The sequence below is a fragment of the Coregonus lavaretus genome, assembly GCF_964263955.1.
Source record: "Coregonus lavaretus genome assembly, chromosome: 32".
Lineage (NCBI taxonomy): Eukaryota > Metazoa > Chordata > Actinopteri > Salmoniformes > Salmonidae > Coregonus > Coregonus lavaretus.
Window position 1 is genome coordinate 18464967 of NC_140019.1, and position 22311 is coordinate 18487277.

General features: G+C 42.7%; 1 protein-coding gene across 1 annotated transcript in view; it reads right to left on the minus strand.

Moving 5' to 3' along the window:
- Positions 1-16518, minus strand: part of LOC311107523 (protocadherin Fat 4-like) — a gene marked incomplete at its 5' end in the record, with an annotated part of 91111 nt that extends 74593 nt beyond the window's left edge. The window contains one exon of the mRNA XM_084150025.1: positions 11413-16518. Within this exon, the coding sequence (XP_084006151.1) occupies positions 11413-16518 (5106 nt within the window). The remainder of the gene's footprint in view (positions 1-11412) is intronic.
- Positions 16519-22311: the final 5793 nt, after the last annotated feature.

Consider the following 22311-nt stretch of genomic DNA (forward strand, 5'->3'; position numbering starts at 1 on the left):
CAGCCCTGCGGCCCAATATAAAATGCATTAATTCCTTCTCTGTGAGCTCACCGTAAATTATTTGATTGTGGCTGATTCGACATAGTTTTCCTGGCTTCCCCAGAATAGGAAAACAAAATGCAGGCAATGTTAAGAAATTTTTCAACCAAACATTAACTTCACCCTTATGACCCAATCAAGTGGAAGAGACAGCTTTTGTCTACCTTTGCCCATCCAAGGAAAGTGCAACAGTGAAAGAAAAAAAGGAAAATAAATGTAAAGATTTTGCCAAGTTTTTGTCACGCTTTAAGGGCTGGTTTAGTCAAATGCTGTCAGATCAAGAAGACAGAAAGAAAACAGCCGCGGTTGCCTTATATAAAAAACACTTTCTCTCACAGCCAAGTCGGGAGAGTCCCAATACACAGAATTACACAGTTACTTTTAAAGGATTTGCATTTAAAAGATGGCATAGAGGCCTGAATGCAGGTCATTTCCCTGTGACCATAGAAACATTAGAAAAGGTGGAAAATTCAGTCCACTGAACTTTATTAAAGTGTCACTAATCAGAAGTGAAAGACACAGGGTTTTAGTGTTTGGGCAAACTTACAGAAAAACTCTGAAAAAGCTTAATGACCTGCTAAGAGCATTACTTTGAAAAGCCTTGTTGACGGCAGAGTATTTTTTTTTTACACAAATAAAGGACTCCTATTGCTCACTCCGAGAAAAAATGTATACCCTGAAAATGGCAAGAATTTGACTTAAATGTACAATTCTATTTTCAGTCTGGAGTTAAGAAAATGATCCATTCCCACTGCTTTAAGAACAATACTAAATGACTTCTGTCATTTCCTAACAACTTGAGGCTTAAAGCGAATTCTACAATAATGTTTTATTTGTGGTCGATATTATCACATATTGCAAATAAAACATATATAATTGAATTTGCTGGAAAACAAGCAGGAATAATGATGGGCCCCGTGTAGCTCAGTTGGTAGAGCATGGCGCTTGCAACGCCAGGGTTGTGGGTTCGATTCCCACGGGGGGCCAGTATAAATAAAAAATAAACATGTATGCACTCACTAACTGTAAGTCGCTATGGATAAGAGCGTCTGCTAAATGACTAAAATGTATAACTGGGAAAAAAATGAATGACATATGAATACCTAATCCTGCTACTAATTTACAGATTGTCGATAACTGATTCTAAAGCATTCCAGCATTGGTTGCCCAAAGAAATCTCTGGATCCCAAGCAGAAAATGGCTGCGTTTAACAGGATAAAACTCAAAAGCATAATCCCTGGCTAACAATAGTGATGTTTGAAAGGACTCCTGTGAGTCCCGTTTGGTGTCTGCCAGGACGGCCGGTGTTTTACAACCACCGGCGGGGCTATGTAATCTCCTCTCAATGGCCTACGAGCCACAGACCCGGAGAGAGACCTCCAGATGAGACTCTATCCTTCTATCTCTCCATCCATCCATCTGACCAGCAAATCCCCAGCGACGGAGAGCCAGCCTCATTTCCATCCAACTCTGATGGAGGTCTAGTAATCGCAAAGAATGAAACCAGACCGCGGAATAGACAATTATGAAGATATGGAGAGAGAGGGTGGGGATTGAGGGGAGAGGATGAATCAACATTGGTGCGAAGGATTAACAAGAGTTTCTGATCTTCGCTACTTGTGCTAATCATACCACCCTAAATTAATCATCCTGGGAGTATTTTTATTAGCGCTGATTTGGGTAAGAAATTAATTAAAGTGGTATTCGAATTGATGTATGTAGAGTGGAAAAACAACAACAACAATGGGATAATGATCAGAGGCTAATTTATGTCATAATGATATGAATGGGACATCAGATGACTAGCATGCTTAATGAGCAGGAAAAATAGGGCTTTTTGAAGATTAGAGGATCTAAAATGGGGTGGAAGGGTGCTATCCACTGCTTGTTCTTTGCATAATTTTTGCATAATTTATACTTCACCAAGCATTGTAGTAGCCTACATCACAACAGAGTTGCATACTGAATGGTTTCCATGTCATAATTCCTTTCAATCTTATATTCAGTAGCGTAAGTGAATGGGGGGAAAACATCAAGACAACAGTATAGTCAAAACCATATGTCCAAGATTAACACTGATAAACATTTCCTTCTTAATTTTGCAAATCTTAGAGGCAGACAAGTTTTTACAAATCCAGATCTTAAGAAGCACAACTGTCACCATGGCCCTAATGCCAAACAGCGCAGTGTCTGCAAAGCTGCTATGAAACCTAATGCAGCAGTCAGACAGGGCATTTGACTGTCAGAGGGAAAAATGCCCTTCTCTGATTGACTCCATATGACCAATAATGCCAAGACATCAAGCGAGGGCAACCACCTTTTGGCCTACTTACTAGAATCTTGACAGTAGGATGGTATATGATCTTGGTGAATAGAGATTAGGTTTCAAAGACACATCTGAATCTGATGTGTGTTTACTATTATGGCCAGACCTCATACTCAGCCAATGAACACAGCCAATGAATATGAATGATATATGGAGTAGTGTGATCTCTGTACCAAGGAAGGTCTGGGGCTAACTTTGGGATAACATGCCTTTCATCACGTCTGTGCTATTTGACCTAGCACTAACACACATTTTCCTATTATTAAAGCTGCAATATGTAACTTTTCCGGTGACCCGACCAAATTCATATAGAAATGTGAGTGATAGATCTGTCATGCTTATTGAAAGCAAGTCTAAGAAGCAGTAGATCTGTTCTGTGCGTGTTATTTCTATGCTTCCCGTTCTTCAGTTTAATTTTTGCATCTTTTACTTTCGGCATTGTACACCAGCTTCAAACAGCTGAAAATACAATATCTTTGGTTATGGAAACAATATTTCACAGCGGTTTAGATTGCTTGTTTTGTCACATAAACTATTAGAATTTTTGCAACCAGAAAATGGCGGAGCAATTTCTGCATAGTGCACCTTTAATCTACAGAATGTACAAATAATTGTAATACTTTAAGTTGTCGCATTTTCAGAATCAAATGTTTAAAGGTGTGAAGACTTAAAAAGGTGTAATGACTGTGACTTTACGAAATCAAAATGGAACTTAAAGTTCATAAAGTTGCGCCCACCACCTGGGCCTGAGTAGAATCATAATGCGATGTGCATATGACAACATTACTTGCTCCATGGGCAACCTATCAGAGACAAAAGGAGCACACAGAGCTGTTTTATGGGCCGGCCTGCAGTGAAGCATGATGGGAAGTAATAACCACATCATTATTAACAGTGTGTCAGCCTTGTCACACGTCAGACGCATAAAGACGCCATGGGTAGATCAGGCTCTGCCAGTCTCCAGCACTGTAGGGCCCTGTCACACACACACAGCTGGCACAGTGGTTCAGCTGCCAAGGGACATTGCTTCCGCTAATGCTGCAGGCTCTGCCAAGGCAAGCCAAATGTCACTACAGTCACTGGTAACCTGACCCTTTGCAGTGTGAATGTTCATCACCTTCCCTCGCGGAATTAACTCATAATCAAACCAAGACTGAGGCAACAAATATGTCTTTATCTCATTTATGTGTTACTAGAATCATATTAATGTAATTTTTTATGTAATCAATTTCACGCCAATACTCAGAATGGAGACTAGAGTGCAATGGGAGTATGTGTCTGTTTATAAGGTAGAGGAATACGTTTGGACAAGGAAATCCCATCCTTTAGAAAGGAATGCTGCCTGATCTTATCAACCACCTGGCTCTAATGGAGGGGCAGCTCCAGAATGATAACACAGACTGGGACTTGTAGGTTTTTGCTGTGTGTTTTACCACAGACCAATTCCAGAAGGTTAAAACCAACAGCACAGATCCCGAGATAGATATACATGAGTAGTACGTGGTCACTTTTAATGTATGATTACAGTGATGTGCAGGGAAACTACACCCAATGTATGATTACAGTGATGTCCAGGAAAACTACTCCTAATGTATGATTACAGAGCATGACGTCCAGGGAAACTACTCCCAATGTATGATTACAGCGCATTATGTCCATGGAAACTACTCCCAATGTATGATTACAGTGCATGATGTCCAGGGAAACTACACCCAATGTATGATTACAGTGCATGATGTCCAGGGAAACTACTCCCAATGTATGATTACAGTGCATGATGTCCAGGGAAACTACTCCCAATGTATGATTATAGTGCATGATGTCCAGGGAAACTACTGCAAATGTATGATTACTGTGATGTCCAGGGAAACTACTCCCAATGTATGATTACAGTGCATGATGTCCAGGGAAACTACTCCCAATGTATGATTATAGTGCATGATGTCCAGGGAAACTACTGCAAATGTATGATTACTGTGATGTCCAGGGAAACTACTCCCATTAAGAGCAAACTTCATTAGGAAGTTCCTATCAACAGGGGAGATATCAGAACACAATGCTTCAGCCAGCATATTTTGCCTGTTGGACATTGCATGCTCCTTCTGCCAATAAATAGGGCATTCTTGACTTAACCTCTGTTAAGTGTGATAAACATACCTGCATTCGCACGCATTCGCACACACACACCAATGGAATCAGATACAATACAGCTGGTCTAATTAGGCCACTCCAGCCATAGGAAAAGTTGAGGGGGAAAAAATAGTACAAATAGCACAATGTCAACGTGTGTAATCGAAAGCAGAGGGACTGTTTCTGTGTCCTAACATACGGAGCACAAACAGTAAAAAGTTTCCCATTGCTCCTTGTGATATCGTCCAGTTTAATAAAAGCATAACTTTTGCCTGACAACAAAGCTCAGAGAGAGCTGCTTAGGTACCCAATCAGGAATGAGAGCCTGAGTCACGTTGGCTGGCCCCAACATTGCTGCCCCGAAAAAAGTGCTTCACCCAGATGTTTTCAATTAGGCAGTCTTACCAGAGGGGGGAGAAAAAGGCTGCACTCACCAAAATGGCATAGAGGAGAGCTCTGTTTCTCACTCAAACTGGAGACATCAATTGTTAGAATTGTGTAAACAAAAGTGTTGTTTTGTTATTAAGGCAAGGTTTATTTGTTGCCGTGCGAATTCAAACCATTTGTTTAAAGTCTAAAATAGTCTTATCTCCATTTTTCAATATAAATCGTGCAGCGAACCTTAAAATCTTCTTTAGAAACTCTTGGAGACTACAAACTCGTTTTGGGAGAATAGCTTTTGAAAAATATCTCACAAGCCAAAGTTGTCTGCTTGATTCAGCTCACTTTTAATATAGCATAATATGGTTTATCTTTAGTGAGCATTACTTCAGTCATATGAAAAGGCCAACATATTTTCAAGAGTAGTTCCTCTTTTATCAATTGCCAAACATGCCATAACTATTCAGTTACACGCTGGTGTGCATGTATAATGAAAGCTAATAAAAAGTGAATTTAGAGAGATGCTTCAAAGCACACATGCACGCACCCCCCCCCCCCCCCCACTACTCCATACATAATTTTAAAGTAAACACCAGCCAACACTGTAAAAACTGGTAAAGCTTAAATCACCCTTCACCGTCAAAACCTCCTGACACAGCCAGGACACAGTAGACTGCTCTGCACCTTTTTCCCCTCTTAATGGAAACCTCCTAAAATAAGAGGGAAGACAACAATAACATGAACTTTCTTCTCTGGTACCAGTCTCTCTCCTTGTCTCCAGGCCTGACGCTGCTAAACTCGCTCTGGCCCTCTCCCACAGCTCAAACCTCAATCCCCCCTCCTCCTCTCCACCTCCCTCCTTTTCCCCCATCTCGCTCTCCACTCCTAAATTATCTGTCTGCCTGCGGGAGATAGCCTTCCTGCCCCAAATCCTCTTTCCCCCCTCTCGTTTGATGTCACAGGGGTGGTGGCGTGACTTAATGGCACTTAGAAGGTGCTGATGATATAGGGTCTGGGAATGAAGATCTCTAAAAGTACAGGAGCGTTTTTCTTTCAAGATAAAATGGAGATGCAGTGTACTTTTGTCCAGAGAAAACAATGGAGGTCTAGGGGGAGGTGTGTGTGTGTGTGTGTGTGTGTGTGTGTGTGTGTGTGTGTGTGTGTGTTTGTTGCAGTGTCAGTCACGTGTAGAACAAATCATTCCATAGCTGGGATCCATTATTACTGCATTGAAAATGAGCCAAAATCAACCTCCCCTCCCCCCCACACCTCTCCCCAATCTTCCTTGCACACTCTCTTTCTCTGACTCCTAACTTCTTACTAGTCTAAATAGTGGAATCTTTTTTACTGGAATTGGACAAGATTTACAGTAACAGTTCCTTTACAGACCAGTCAAGTTTAGTGGACTTGAGCAGCTTAGCTATTACAATAACTATATTGTAGATGACTACATTAGTATCCTATTACTACACAGTACTATCATGCGAGCAACGTTAATAACAGAAAGTAAACAACACCTGAAGACACAGTTAATCAGCTTGATCCAGTTTCTATATCGGCTGGATGCTAACAACGTGTTACACCTACACCAGTGAGCCAATCAAGACATTCCTATTCAAAGTTACTCAGTAAGCCTATGGCCCTGTTGTTGTTTGATCATTTGTTCCATAGACCAAAGCAGCAGGACATTCCCAGTGGACCCGATAGTAGATCAGCCTCTGTGCTCGGACCATGTGTGCTGAAGACTAGGAATGACCTGCAAATGAGACGTGACAATCAAACTCCCAGAACCAGAGAAATGTATCTCTGAAGTAAAAATAAAGTCCATGCGAGCGTGCACAGCTCTCGCCACATTCATTTATTATTCTAACTGAAAACCTGTGCTCTCTTTGGAAGACGACCGAGTCAAATGGAGGAGCAGGATGAGGCAGCAGACAGAGAAGACCGTTTAAAGACCGTTTAAAGACCGTTTTGAAACATATGGTCAGTCTGTGGTCTGAGGTTGACCCTTTGTTGACATTAGTCGACCTAATGTAGTGCTTATAGCATTTATTTTCAATGACACTTCTATTCTATTAATAAAACTACTGAATTGATGTGTGCTAAAATGCTAAATATAAGTTTGATCTGCAATTTTGTCTGCTTTTTATGGTGTCTATACAGTACGGGGGTGGGGGGGGGGGGACAGAGATAGAGATAGAGAGAGAGATAGAGAGATAGAGAGATAGAGATAGTGAGAGAGATAGAGATAGAGATAGAGAGATAGAGATAGTTAGAGATAGAGAGATAAAGAGAAATAGATAGAGAGACAGAGAGATATTTATAGAGAGATATAGAGATAGAGAGAGAGAAAGAGAGAAAGAGAGAAAGAGACTTAGCGACACATGGCCTGGATAAGGACCTACAGCCTTGTTTTCAACATGAGCCCTGAGGGTATCATCGTTGCTAAACAAACGCTCATTGTGAGCCGCGATTGCCGCTAGCTTTGAAACCAGGCGAGATAGAGAGAAAGTTTAACAAGTAAACAGAGACGGCTTACTGTGGCTTCTGTGTTGTGGGGACATGCCCCACAATGCTATCACTGGAACAGCATTGATATTGTAACAGTTACAGTAATTCTTCCAGGGGGAATGCTTTAAAGTGGTAGCATGAAAACTGGAGTGTTGGTTTCTTGGCATAGAAGATAATATGTGTGAACTTGAACACAATATTTGACCTCTACCCCTGTAATCCACCTATTAAATAGAACACTGAAAACTAAATAATAGGGCAGCTGTGTGTGTGTGTGTGTGTGTGTGTTTCTCCCTGCATGCATGTGAGGAGGGGTTTATAGTTTGTGTCTCATAAAAGACAGGCACTTAGAGAGTCTCCCGTTTGTCTCAACTTTGGCCTCAGAGAGGACCACCTACATGGGAGGACCAGCATACGCATCAACTCCATGAAGGCTGTGAGGAACCTGGCGATGACCGCTACAAAACACATGTCCAGCCAATTTAATTTACCCCATGAATGTACTGTTCTGCTCGCCTCAGAAACCCTTCATCCCCCATACCAACAAACATATCATATGGTACCAGGGCAGCGCAGCCCTCGCTCTACCTTGTTGACCTGCCTGTAGAGGTTTTGTGTTTCATAGTGCTTTTTCCTATCTACACAACATCAAGCACTCCACCCGCCACTAATGCCCTAATCACATTTCCTCAGGGTTCAAGTCAGAGGAGTTTATCGGACCTGGGTTCAAATAGTAGTTGTTTTCTTTCAAATACTTTGAGCATTTGATTGAGCTGAATCAAGCACAGCTAAAGTATTTAAAATACTATTTGAACCCAGGTCTGGTTTAAGTGTGCTGCACTGACACCAAGCATGTAAAGGCATTCAAGGTTGAGTCGCAGTCTATTTCATATCCAGTAAGCATGCTTCAAACAGCGGGGTAACATTAATAAACAGTCTGTTTTCCCAACTGTTTCGAAGTGTACAAGACGATAGAGGGTTATTGTCTGGACAAAACGTTCCTTGCAGAGGAGAGGGGGAATATAGAAAAAGAAAGTGTGAGGAAGAGAAAGATGGGAGGGAGAAAATAAAGAAGAAAGGGGGTCAACTCCACTGTCCTGAGTAAAATAAACACTAATAAGACTTGTCTATCTAGCCTAGCCATCTGCATTCCCCTGTTGCGATGTCCAGAACACCAGAACACCAGGCCACCGGAACACCAGGCCACCAGGCAGAATGCTGATGCCCCCCTCCTCAGTTTGTGAGATGATCCGAAACGTATCCCAAGTATTCTTTTTTTCGTCAGGGAGGAGGGGGTCCAATACACAACCCTAAATCTGTCAGTGAATGACGCTGGCACAGACAAAAAATAACAAAGCCCACTGAATCAGTGTCAGAGCGGAGCAACACTATATCTGTGAAGGCTAAACAAAGGAAGGACTGTTGCGGTCGGCAGTGTTTATTTCCAGAGGGAACAATGCTTTCGGGGGGGCAAGAAGTGATGTAGCACTTCAGGCTCTCTCCTAAAAGATCCTTTATTCTTTTTCACAATGAGCAAAATAAAACAATTAAGGCTGGAGCTGGAGGGAGTGGGCTTGAGAGTGTGAGAGTGGAGAGAGAGAGAAGGGCAGAGAGTGGAGAGAGAGAGAAGGGCAGAGAGTGGAGAGAGAGAGGAAGAGCCAGAGAATGAATAGAACACAGAGAGAGAGAGAGAGAGAGAGAGAGAGATAGCGAGAGAGAGAGCGAGAGAGAGAGCGAGAGAGAGAGCGAGAGAGGGGGAAAGAGGAGGAACAGGGAGGGAGGGAGGGTGAGAAAGAGTGAGTGAGAGTGGAAGACATAAAGAGAGCGAGGGCCAGACACCCTGACCAATATTGACTGAAAGGTCAAGCAATAAACCAGGTTGTTACAACATGTTCTGAAGCAGGTTGTTACAACATGTTCTGCTATCAAAGCAAACTCTAAATCCCAAAAGACAGAAACCAAATCAACAATCAATGGCAATTATACTCACTTAATCTGATACCAAGAGGCATTTTCAAAACAAGTCAGCGGCAACTTCTGTTTCATAACAAGCTCAGCGCTATGTCAGGTTGTTTATGATACCAATCATTGATACGGCATACTCAACTGAATTCTTTGTTCTAGTCTTTCCAAAACATTGTGCACAGTGCAAAGCACAAGAAAAGCGGTTGTCAAAGTTCTCTCAATAATCAATACGAATCCTTATAAAAGGCTAATGGATTTAAAGCTGAGAAAGTGAAAGCCTCTCCCTCTTTAAGGACCTTAAAAGTTACGCTTTTATTTGAAATGTATCAGTCTAAAACCAAAACCTTAGCCTGTCAGATGCCACACTGCTGAGCAGTACCTGAGACTGCTTTAAAGCAGGCCATATCACCCACAGGAAAGGCAGTTTAAAACCAGCAAAGTGACTGAGCTTTTACACTTTAATAAAGAGAGTGCCTGTACAGTCATGGGGTATGTTTAAGTCATCTCTCAGAGGACAGAACAGTATAAAATGTCACTGGACTTTGAGAACAGGGTTTGTACAGGGAAAACGTAAGAAATGTGTTAAGCATTATTTCTCTCATTATGTCGACTGCAGAGTTTTCAAAAGAAGAGATTAGTATCTGCCGTGCTGTGGGCAAAATGGGAGAGCATTTGATATCCCCATTTGACCATACTAACATTAAGTTAAATGACTTAACGCGATTTTGCCAAATCTGTGATTTTAATCATATTTGAGTTTGCCTCCAAATAACCGATTATTGTATTGGATTTCAATTTCAGTATTTGTAATGGTTCAAGTGGTATCCACAAAAACTGTCAAAGCATCCGATTACTGTCATACTCTTAGAGTGTTTCAGGATAGGCCCTTTGCCAGCAACTTCCAAAGCAATAATAAAAAACACATTTTCTTAAAGGAAGCAGCAGTGAAATCTTTTCTGGTTGCGCTCAGAAAACTCAAATTTATAAATGCGTATCATCAAGCCTGTAATAACATGAAATTCTAGGTTCCAGTTGAAATTTCCAAAACACATATATAGCATATAGAATCACATTTGTTTTTCATTTGAGGAGTGGCTAGGGCTTAACCACCCAAAGCTGGGTTTACAGTTTCAGCGCTCAACTTCAGAGAATTTAACTCCACCCCCAAGGGAAGGATAAAACGAAGAGCAAGAGGTGCATTACATAATGCAAACTGAATAGAGAGCTTAGGTTTCAGTCTTCCAGATATTTTCCCCTTCTTCTCTCCCCAAAAATCTTTTCACAGTCTTAGGAGGTCATGCAATTTTAATGGTCACATATTGCCTGCAGAGCCCGGCCCAGTGGTGGAGGAGAGTACCACAGGAACACCCTTAAACCAAAAGAGCCTCAGGCTCCAAACTCCAACGTGATATTGGCCTGATATAGTCTACCTGCACTAACTCATCATTATATTTTCATTGTGCGTTCCATTACAACCTATAGAAATCTATAAAAATTAATCATGGAACTTTATCATATGAAGCAACCCAGCATGATTAATGCCTGCAAAGAGCAAAAGTGTTAAGTTTTGATTTGTGTAGTTCTTATTCACTGATAAGAATATCCAAGTTCAAAACAGCATGAGCACAGCAGAAACACAGGATACGAGGCACTCATTTCCCCTCCCAGAAAACACAGACAAATGCTAGAAGGATTGTTACGGCCAGTCCTTTTTGGGAACTGGAACAATACAATTATCTTGCCAAAAACCAAGGCCTACTTACTCATATCCAAGGCAATTTAGATTTAATGTAACACAGAACTTTCAGCAATATATTTAAAAAAGGAATGTAATTAATGTGCGTACGAATGCACTAGGTAGACCTGTTTTATGTGCGACTTGGATATTTTCCTTTCACTCCCAGGTTTTCCAGTCGAAACCTTGATCTCATTTCATTTAATCCCACTAAATGACTTCAACGGCTGTATGGGTTCAGATTATGCTGTCTGGAAGCCATCGACCACAATACGAAAAAGCCATTGCCCTAGAATAAGAGAAGAGAAATAAACGCGCTACTAACCTCAGCTCTCTGTGTCCTGGGCTGACTGGCGTCCGTCTCGATGGCGTACACATCCACCAGGTAGAGGTCAGAGCCCTGTTCCCGGTCCAGCTCGGCCACGGTCTGGATCACTCCAGTATGGCGGCCTATGGTGAACAGGCGTCCCACGGCCTTGCCACCGCTGCGGACCGACACTATGAAAAACTCCACCTTGGTGGCTGAGCCCCTGGGGCTGGAGGCGTCCAGGGAGATGACGTTGGTGCCTGGTGGTTGGCCCTCTTTCAGGATGGTGATGTACTTGGGCTGGGAGAAGACGGGCCCATCAGCGCCCTGGAGGATTATGGCGAGCTCGGTCCTGGAGGTCTTCCTGTCCGAGCCGTGGTCGGTGGCCGACACGGTCAGGCTGTAGATGAGGCGAGACGGCACCAGCTGTGAGGCCAACCGGATATCCCCGCTGTAGCGGTCCATGATGAACGTGTCCGAGTCCCCCTTCACCAGCTCGTACTCCACCTCGCCGTTGGAGCCCTCGTCGGGATCGAACGCCACCACCGTCGTGAGTATGGAGCCGATGACTATGGTGGACTCTGCGACCAGAGCATTCTGGGAAACAAACTTGGGGACATTGTCGTTCAGATCCGTCACCCATATTGTGACATTCTTCAAGGCAAAGCGCCGGAATTCCACAGGAACTGCCTGGTCAGTGGCTTTAACTGTCAACTCAAAGAGATTGGAGAACTCTCTGTCAATCTCCTTGTTTGTGTATATGAGGCCACTACTGGGGTCAATGCTGAAGTGACCTCCCCTGGGTGTCTGTTGAACTATGGAGTATTCCAGCTGGCCGTTGATGTCTGCATCTGTGTCATGAGCAGTGATTGTCATTACTGATGCAGAGAGGGGCATATTTTCAGGAATGGATTTAAAAATGTCACCGGGGGTAAATATAGGAGGATTGTCATTGAAATCTCTGACATGAATGACCACAGGAATTGTTGAGGACCTTGGTGGTCTCCCATTGTCTCTTGCAGTGATATTCAGTTTGTAAAAAGACTGAGTTTCAAAATCTAGCTTTTTTACTAGGAAGATGCTCCCTGTGTTGGGGCTAATGCTAAATGTCCCATGGTTGTTTGTGGCTGTGATGCTGTATGTTATGTCTGTGTTATGACCCGAATCGGAGTCTGTGGCTGTCACTGAGGCCACCAGCGCTCCAATCCTCATATTCTCCAGAACATCCACAGATATGGCAGATTTGAGGAAGGAGGGGGAGTTATCATTCTCATCCAGGATGCTAATGCTGAGCATACAGGAGGAGGAGAGGGGCATGGTTCCAGAGTCAACAGCCATAATTTTTAATGAGTAGGAGGACGTTGCCTCATAGTCCAGCTTTCCCACTAGTGTGACCTGTCCAGAGCTGCCGTCAATGGTGAACTGGCTCTCCTCGTTGCCCTCTTTTATGTGGTAGCGGACCAGTCCGTTTCTGTTCTCATCCACATCGACGGCAGACACCCTCAGCAGCTGCGTCATGTTCTGGGCCGACTCGGAGATGGAGGCCTGGTAAATGTCTTTGGTGAACTTGGGCGGGTTGTCATTGATGTCTTGGATGTAAACCTGCACTTTGGCCTGGTCTCTCAGAGGCTTGGGGAGCCCCTGGTCTGAGGAGACTACTGTAAAGCTGAACACTGCAGCGCCTCTCTGTCTCATTAGTGACTCACGGTCCAACTGCAGAGTACTGGTCAACTCCCCCGTGATAGCGTTCAGCTCAAAGTTGGGCTGTGGAGTCTCAAACGTGTACCTGACCTCACTATTGGGGCCAAAGTCCTTATCCACTGCAAACACTCGCCCTACCAGCAACCCTCTCTTCTGCTCTTCCTCAAAGTGGAACACATAATTAATGCTGTTAAAGAGGGGACGATTGTCGTTCACGTCATCCAGAATTACACTGACATTGACACTGGCACTTAGTGGCTCTACTGCCCTGTCTGTGGCCACCAGCACTAAGTTATATCTGTCCTGGACCTCTCTGTCTAGTTCAGCCTTAATATACAACTGCCCGTCCGGAAAGATCCCAAATATGTTGGCTGTGTTCCCGTCAACTATGTCATACATAACCTCCCCATTCAGGCCTGAGTCTTTGTCGGTGGCTTCCACCTTAAAAAAGCGACTGTTGACAGGTTCAGACTCTAAAATAATGACCTCGTATGAGAGCTGATCAAACACGGGAGAGTTATCATTGACGTCGTACACGCTGACTGTTAGCATTAGACTGGATGTGAGCAGGGGGACCCCCATATCAGAGGCCAGGACCTCCACCTGGTAGGAGCTTGTGGTAAGCTCCAGCGGCCCTGTCAGTGTGATAAGCCCATGTTTCTCATGGATGTGGAACAGGCCTTTGGGGTTCTGCTTGAGGCTATAGACCACCATGCCACTGGTTCCCTCGTCAGGGTCTGAGGCTTTAACCTGGAATATCAGATGCCCTGTGCTCCAGTTCTCCACTGCACTGACATGCTCGGTGGTGTGGATAAAATGGGGCGCATTATCATTTAAATCCTTGACTGTGACGTTGACGAGGGCCTCGCCCGTTACCTCCCCACCTCTGGCTATGACTTTGAGTTGATAAAAAGACTGCTCCTCTCTGTCTATCTGACTGGATGCTTTGATTTGACCTGTCGCACTGCTGACAGTAAATAGCCCCCTCTGGTCCCCTGAGGTGATTAAATATGTGATATTTGTATTCAGATCAACAGTGGAGGCAGATACAGTACCAATAACTGTGCCAATGCCCACATTTTCAAACATGACAAAACTGTAGGCATCCTGATTAAAGGTAGGGGGGTTGTCCTGTGTGTCTATGACATTAATGGTGACGATGGCCTGGGTGTGTGAACGGAGTCCACCACCATCTGCTGCTGTCACCTGCAGCTGGTAGGCTGTCTTCTCCTCTCTATCTAGCGGCACCTGGGTGGTGATTTTACCCGAGTTACTATCAATGTGGAATTTAGATGTGTCTCCAGCGGTTATGATATACTTCACTGTGCCATTTCTCCCCAGGTCAGGGTCCGTGGCTAATGCAGTGGTTACGAATGAGCCTGTGGGTTCATTCTCTTTGACATTGGCAAAGTACTGGACTGGGTAGAAAACTGGACTATTGTCATTGATATCACTCAGGGTGACATTTACTTTACCAATGGAGTGGAGAGGGGGACAGCCGGCGTCTGTAGCCTGGATGTAAAGTAAATAACTCCCTTGGTCCTCCCTGTCCAGTTCTGTGGCTGTGCTCAACCTGCCTGATACAACATCCAAGTGGAACAACTCTTGTACACTAGACGGGGTCTCCGGGTCAAAAGAGAACCGTATAGTTCCATTGGCCCCAAGGTCATCATCTGAGGCTGACAGCACTAGGAGCTCACTACCGGCCGGAGAGTGCTCCACCAGGAACACATGATACGTGCTCTGTGTAAATGTGGGCACTTGGTCATTCACATCAGTTATGTTGACTATCAATTTAGTGTAGGAGATTTTGGGCTGCAGCCCCTGGTCTTTGGCACTGATGTTGAGCACTATTTCAGATGCTACTTCCCTATCCAACAAAGTGGCGCTGGTAACCAGACCACTGTTTTCACTGATGGCAAACCAGCCCAAACCGTTTCCAGACACCAGGGAGTAGCGAAGGTTGGCATTCTGCCCGGAGTCACCATCTGTTGCAGAGACCCCTTTAATGTAGCTGCCTTTTGGAATGTCTTCACTGATATCTACTCTGTATAGGGCTTCCTGGAATATGGGCGGGTGGTCATTGATATCATTCACAAAAATAACCAGGCTGGCAAAAGAGGACCTGGCCATGGGTTTGCCATTGTCTGATACAGACACAGTCAGGTTGTAGGAGGAAATGCGCTCTCTGTCTAGAACACTAGCCACTTTGATCAAGCTTAGGTTGGGAACTGGGGAAGTGTGCACTTCAAAGTGTCTCTGCTCATTGCCCCCCAATATTGAGACAGATATATTACCATTAGCTGTGGGTGAGTCGGAATCTGAGACTGTCAATAAGGCTACCACTGTACCAATCTGAGCATTTTCATCAACAGAGGCAAACTTAGATGTGGTGGGGAAATATCTAAATTTCACAACTGGGTCATTATCATTGACATCCAGTAGTTTGATAGTGGCCTCTGATCTACCTGACAGAGAAGGTACACCATTGTCCATAGCATGAATAGTCATAGAGTATTCTTTCTTACTCTCATAATCCAAACTTTCTTTTATAATGATGGTACCTGCTTTAGGATCGATTTGAAAAGGTGTTCCCTCATCTAAAAAGTACCTGATGTCTGCATTAGCTCCCTCATCTTGGTCCGATGCTGTTATTTGCAGAACACTATAACCAACTGCTGCATCTTCAAAAACACTAGTTTGATATTGGTCATGATCAAACATAGGGGGGTTGTCATTGATATCTTGAATAGTTACATTTACTTGCAGGTACCCAAACTTTTTAGGGTCTCCTTTGTCCTCCACTTCAATCAAGAGTTGGTAGAAGGGAGTTATTTCCCTGTCCAAGCCTCCAGTTGAAACGAGGTGCAAGAATGCCCCCTCTCCACTAGGATTGACTGTAATATCCAAACGGAATTTCCTTTGCTCGTTGCCATTGACTATTCTGTAGGTGGTGTGATCCACTCCATTACTCCCAATGTCCGAATCTGTAGCGGTGTCCAGAATCACTTGTCTGCCACTGGTGGCGTCCTCTTTAAACGAAACTACAATTGATGCGTCGGGAAACACTGGCGAATTATCATTTATATCCAGTACAACAATCCTAACTTCGGTAGGATAGGTAGGTTGGCTGGAGAGGACCACCACATTGATGACATTACTTTGCAAAATCTCCCTGTCAATCACAGAAGAGGTGTAAATGACTCCAGTTGTGCCGTTAATTGCAAAAAGTTTGTGGTTTTCACTGAAGCGATAGGTGAAGCTGGGCCTCGTCTCTATCGTTCCCACGTAGGTACCAATCGGTTGTTCCTCCAATACCTGAAATTCTTGACGGACTTGACTGGATGAAGAATATTGCGACAGAGTCCATAGCATCAATAAAATCAAATGGAACCGGCCTAAACCCCTACCTGTGAGCGCCATGGTCAAAATCCCAGTCCACCTTTATTAAAAAAAGTCCATGACGAAGATGCATCAACTTTATTCGAGTTTGGGCAACACTAAAGCATTGTATTCCAATATTGAGCGACTCACTATGATAATTCCAGAAATTATAAGGATACTGTTTGAGTACCCTGAAGTATTTTCTCCCGTATCTAGATGTAGTAATTGAATCCTTGGGATGCAATGAATCCGCGGTGCTCGGACGTCCCTTGCTTGTCAATTAAGTTTCACCACTACTCCCCCTGTAGCAAAACGCATCGTCTGTGAGCTGCAATTCATGATGGTTCATATGCGCAATACAATTACTGATGAATAGGAACTACAAAAGTGAAAAAAACATGCCAATATTAACTCCTCTCCGTAGTCAAAAGTGTATCCAAAAGTGAAAAGTGATTCAATAATTGTATTTATAGACAACGGAAAGCCAGGCACAAATACTCTCAGCTGTACCAATGCAATGTCCCGTGGAATAACGGTGCAGAAGCTTCCGTCATATACGCTTAGGTCCATAGTAACTTAGAACAAAGCTCGAGTTAGGCAAACTCCCTCCCACCTGTGATCCCATTGGATAACGGTGCTCCTGCGCGCCCTACTTGCCTTTCCTTTCTATTGTAAACCGGAGCCCTTGTCGTGGCTTGTGGAGGTGAACGTCAATCAAACTAAAGAAAGGTCATTATGCCATGAGAGACAGGTAATGAGTGCACCGTTAGTTTGTAACAAATGTAGTTTATTAGGTTACAATCTGGAATGCACTGATCTACCTAAACCACATAGTTAGGCCAGGTTGATTAGAAAAGTATCTAGTTTAAACTCAATAGAAAGTCTACCAATTGCATGTATCATATAGTCACACATTTTAAACATAGATGTTACCCAATGCATCTTGTTACTCCTAATGTAAAAATGCAAAACAGGATTGCAATTTGGAAATGTATCAATATACAGACAGTATCAAGTGTCTTCTTATGAGGTAGAGTTTACATATGTGTATGTATCGCCATCTAGTGTCTTAATTAAATCATCAAGCAGCAAGAAGGTAAAATAATACTCCACCTATGTTTGATTAAAGCCAATATGCAGCTAAAACATCACACATACTGTAGTTTACTAACGTTCCAATAATATTCTTAAGTGACTGAATAGATGACTCCAAATACCAAAATGACTCCAATATGTTATTAGTATGTAACATTAAACATTTTAACTTTCAATTGGCTTGTCATGTGACTTTAAATATATGTGTATCTTCAAAAGGTCTGAAAGACTCACTAAACATATAAAACATTTCATACTGAACCATAACAGTGTCTGTTCAATTGTGGCAGTCATATGTGACCATTTGCGCAGTGAGGTCTTGATCAGTACATACAATTGAAGTCGGAAGTTTACATACACCTTAGCCAAATACATTTAAACTCAGTTTTTCACAATTCCTGACATTTAATCCTAGTAAAAATTCCCTGTCTTGGGTCAGTTAGGATCACCACTTTATTTTAAGAATGTGAAATGTCAGAATAATAGTAGAGAGAATGATTTATTTCAGCTTTTACTTCTTTCATCACATTCCCAGTGGGTCAGAAGTTTACATACACTCAATTAGAATTTGGTAGCATTGCCTTTAAATTGTTTAACTTGGGTCAAACATTTCCAGTAGCCTTCCACAATATGTTGGGTGAATTTTGGCCCATTCCTCCTGACAGAGCTGGTGTAACTGAGTCAGGTTTGTAGGCCTACTTGCTCGCACATGCTTTTTCAGTTCTGCCCACAACTTTTCTATAGGATTGAGGTCAGGGCTTTGTGATGGCCACTCCAATACCTTGACTTTGTTGTCCTTAAGCCATTTTGCCACAACTTTGGAAGTATGCTTGGGGTCATTGTCCATTTGGAAGACCCATTTGCGACTAAGCTTTACCTTCCTGATTGATGTCTTGAGATGTCTGTAGCTCAATTGGTAGAGCATGGCGCTTGTAACGCCAGGGTAGTGGGTTCGATCCCCGGGACCACCCATACGTAAAAATGTATGCACACATGACTGTAAGTCGCTTTGGATAAAGCGTCTGCTAAATGGCATATTATATGTTGCATCAATTTATCCACATAATCTTCCTTCCTCATGATGCCATCTATTTTGTGAAGTGCACCAGTCCCTCCTGCAGCAAAGCACCCCCACAGCATGATGCTGCCACAACGGTTGCTTCACGGTTGGGATGGTGTTCTTCGGCTTGCAAGCAACCCCCTTTTTCCTCCAAACATAACGATGGTCATTATGGCCAAACAGTTCTATTTTTGTTTCATCAGACCAGAGTACATTTCTCCAAAAAGTACAATCTTTGTCCCCATGTGCAGTTGCAAACCGTAGTCTGTCTTTTTTATGGCGGCTTTGGAGCAGTGGCTTTTTCCTTGCTGAGCGGCCTTTCAGGTTATGTCGATATAGGACACGTTTTACTGTGGAAATGGATACTTTTGTACCTGTTTCCTCCAGCATCTTCACAAGGTCCTTTGCTGTTGTTCTGGGATTGATTTGCACTTTTCGCACCCAAGTACATTCATCTCTAGGAGACAGAACGCGTCTCCTTCCTGAGCGGTATGACGGCTGCGTGGTCCCATGGTGTTTATACTTGCATACTATTATTTGTAAAGATGAACGTGGTACCTTCAGGCGTTTGGAAATTGCTCCCAAGGATGAACCAGACCTGTGGAGGTCTACAATTTCTTTCTGAGGTCTTGGCTGATTTCTTTTGATTTTCCCATGATGTCAAGCAAAGAGGCACTGAGTTTGAAGGTAGGCCTTGAAATACATCCACAGGTACACCTCCAATTGACTCAAATGATGTCAATTAGCCTATCAGAAGCTTCTAAAGCCATGACATCATTTTCTGGAATTTTCCAAGCTGTTTAAAGGCACAGTCAACTTAGTGTATGTGAACTTCTGACCCACTGGAATTGTGATACAATGAATTATAAATTTAATAATCTGTCTGTAAACAATTGTTGGAAAAATGACTTGTGTCATGCACAAAGTAGATGTCCTAACCGACTTGCCAAAACTATAGTTTGTTAACAAGAACTTTGTGGAGTGTTTGAAAAACAAGTTTTAATGACTCCAACCTAAGTGTATGTAAACTTCCGACTTCAACTGTAGATGTGCAGAAGAATCAAAGAGGACATGACTCAACCATCTTAATTGAATTACAAACAGGATGGTTGGCATAGACTGCATGGACTGACAGCCAATGCATGCACCCATTCAGTGTTCCAGTAGCCTACCAGACAGAGACAGACCGTTTCAAAGCAGATTAGCTTCCCACACTGTCTTTCCTGCCTGACAGCCAGCCAGTTAAACTGATTATGCTAAGCCTGAAGCTTGCAGGATTCTTTTAACATCAAAAATCATCTTGTTATTGTGTTTGTGCTATTTAAAAAAAAACGTGGACCGATGTCTTCATGAGCTATTTCAAAGTTGACGGTTTTCAGTCCATATGGGGAGTCGAACCCCGACTCAGATGACTAGTTGACCCAAGTCTTACCTCTTGTAACAATCAGCTTGGATCTCAAACTAAGTTACAATTTTAAAGTTCAAGGAAATACTTTGTCAGTATGAGAGCAACAAAAACAAAACAGACAAAGTGTTATAAAGTGAGCACAAATAAGCATAGTCACAAAATCAGAGTTTCAAACAAATAAAAAATGCACTTTCTTTAAATTAGAGTCCAAAATAAAAGTTCAAATCACAAATAGAATCCCAACCAAAGGTCTTAATATCCAACTAAATAAGGAAGTCCAAAATCCAATCAATCAGAGTTCAGAGAGCACAGATGCTTCAGAAGGCTCACCGTTCATATAGCCTTACAATACCAACACAAATGTACTCCTTTGATGGATAAGAATAATCCACAAAAATGTGCAATATATTCCTAATTGTCTATATTTTTTGGCTATGGTGGCCATCTTTGATTTGTTGTTGCAAATAATGTAGTCAGGCAGATACATCACATAAACAGCATGGAAAGGTTTAATCTAGCCTTGTATCTGTCTATGTGCCTATCACCTCACACTTGTGGCAGTGTCACACTCTTTTGCCCTCAGTCACTGGAGTCATGAGATTTCTGTTATTGAGCAGTGACTTTGGTTTCTTTAACTTTAACATCTCAATGTACACAGTATGGATTTTTTTTTTAAAGCAGGGACAATATAACCTTATCCCAGTGATCATCTGTTTGATAGCTATGGCTATTGCATCTAAGCACATCACCACAACACTTGTAGATGTTTCTCTACCTATCGTCTCAGAATCGCAAGTGATTGATCTGATTACCTTGTTTGACCCCCTCAAGGACTGGAATACTGTAGCCTGCTTCCTTTTAAAAACACATGAGCACAACCCTGCAGGACATGTACTCGTAAAATCTGTCAACATACAGTAAAGCCAAGGCCCAGTAATAAAGATCAAACGCAGCAGTCAATGAGAGGATGAAGGAGTGCCATAATTCAAAACAGACATGATGTGCCTCATTGAAAACTTTTACTGTCATCAGCCGACAGAATGGGTCTGAAAGGCGAAGCGTTAACTCAATGGGAGAAGTACACATACAGTAGGAACATACTGTTAATAAGATTCTAGTCATTATTTTAATTCAAACATAGTTTCAAGGCCTTCTTTCACCTCAATCTTCAAGTAGACACGGAGAGTAAATCATTCGTTGTACAGTAGAATAATTTATTTGAGTGTTCAAGCAAGGGCAGAATAAGTTCAAATGAAAGTCACAAAAGGTTATTGTACAACCAGGAAGCACGAGCCAGTGAAACACAAGTCCCCCTTTTCAAATAACCAGTGTGTGAACGGCCAGGCATTAACGCTGACAGTGGATCTATTGCGTGTCTGTATTTGTTTAACATGCCTCCAGGTTTTAAATTGTCGTCCATGCTTTCTCAGGGATTTTCCCTGGACCCCTCATTGTTAAGTAAGTTGTAAGGGCCTCCTGTTACCCAACAAGGTCTGTTTTTCCCGTGGCGTACAACCATGAATTTCCATCTCCCTGGCCAGTTGTGCTAAGCAGGTCTCAGCACCGGGATATAAATATCAATCAGCCAACTCGTTAGAATACATCTGTGGTGCAGGTACAAGAGATCATTTGTGTGAGAGCTCACTGAACAATCCTCTGTAAGTCTTTTTTGGAGGAAAACCAGAATATTGTGGTCATATTTTCTTGAAATATCCCACTTGTGTAGAGTCTAACATTACATAGACATTTTTTCTTTAGACTGGAGGTGACTGGGCGTGAGGAGATGTGGAAAGGAGTAGAGAGTGTTTTGCATGAACCTTAGTGTCCATCCAGAAATAAATGTTATTCATTAAATCCATGCAGCACCAAAACCTGTCCCTATGTCGGCATTTGCCCGCCAGATGTCGCCATTGTATCACCATGCAAAACAACTTCATACTCAAACAATACCAGAGAAGTGTGCTTGTAATGTTTTTTTCATCTTTACCAGGCCTCCATCCATGCATAGAAATGTAATTTAAACCCTCCTATTACATGCATTTACTATTGTTCCATTGACAAAAATGATCATATTTCAAGATAAGATAATGATGGTGATTAGACAGATCACAATCTTTTATCCCTTTGAAAACAATCTGAAACTTTAAACCCAGCGCAGAGTAGTTAGGAGGACAGTGACAAATAGCTGCAAGTGGAGTGTGGTTCTGTTCATTAGGTCCGTATCCATTTCACACTCGCATTGGGGGTGGATAATATGGATTCCTTGGAT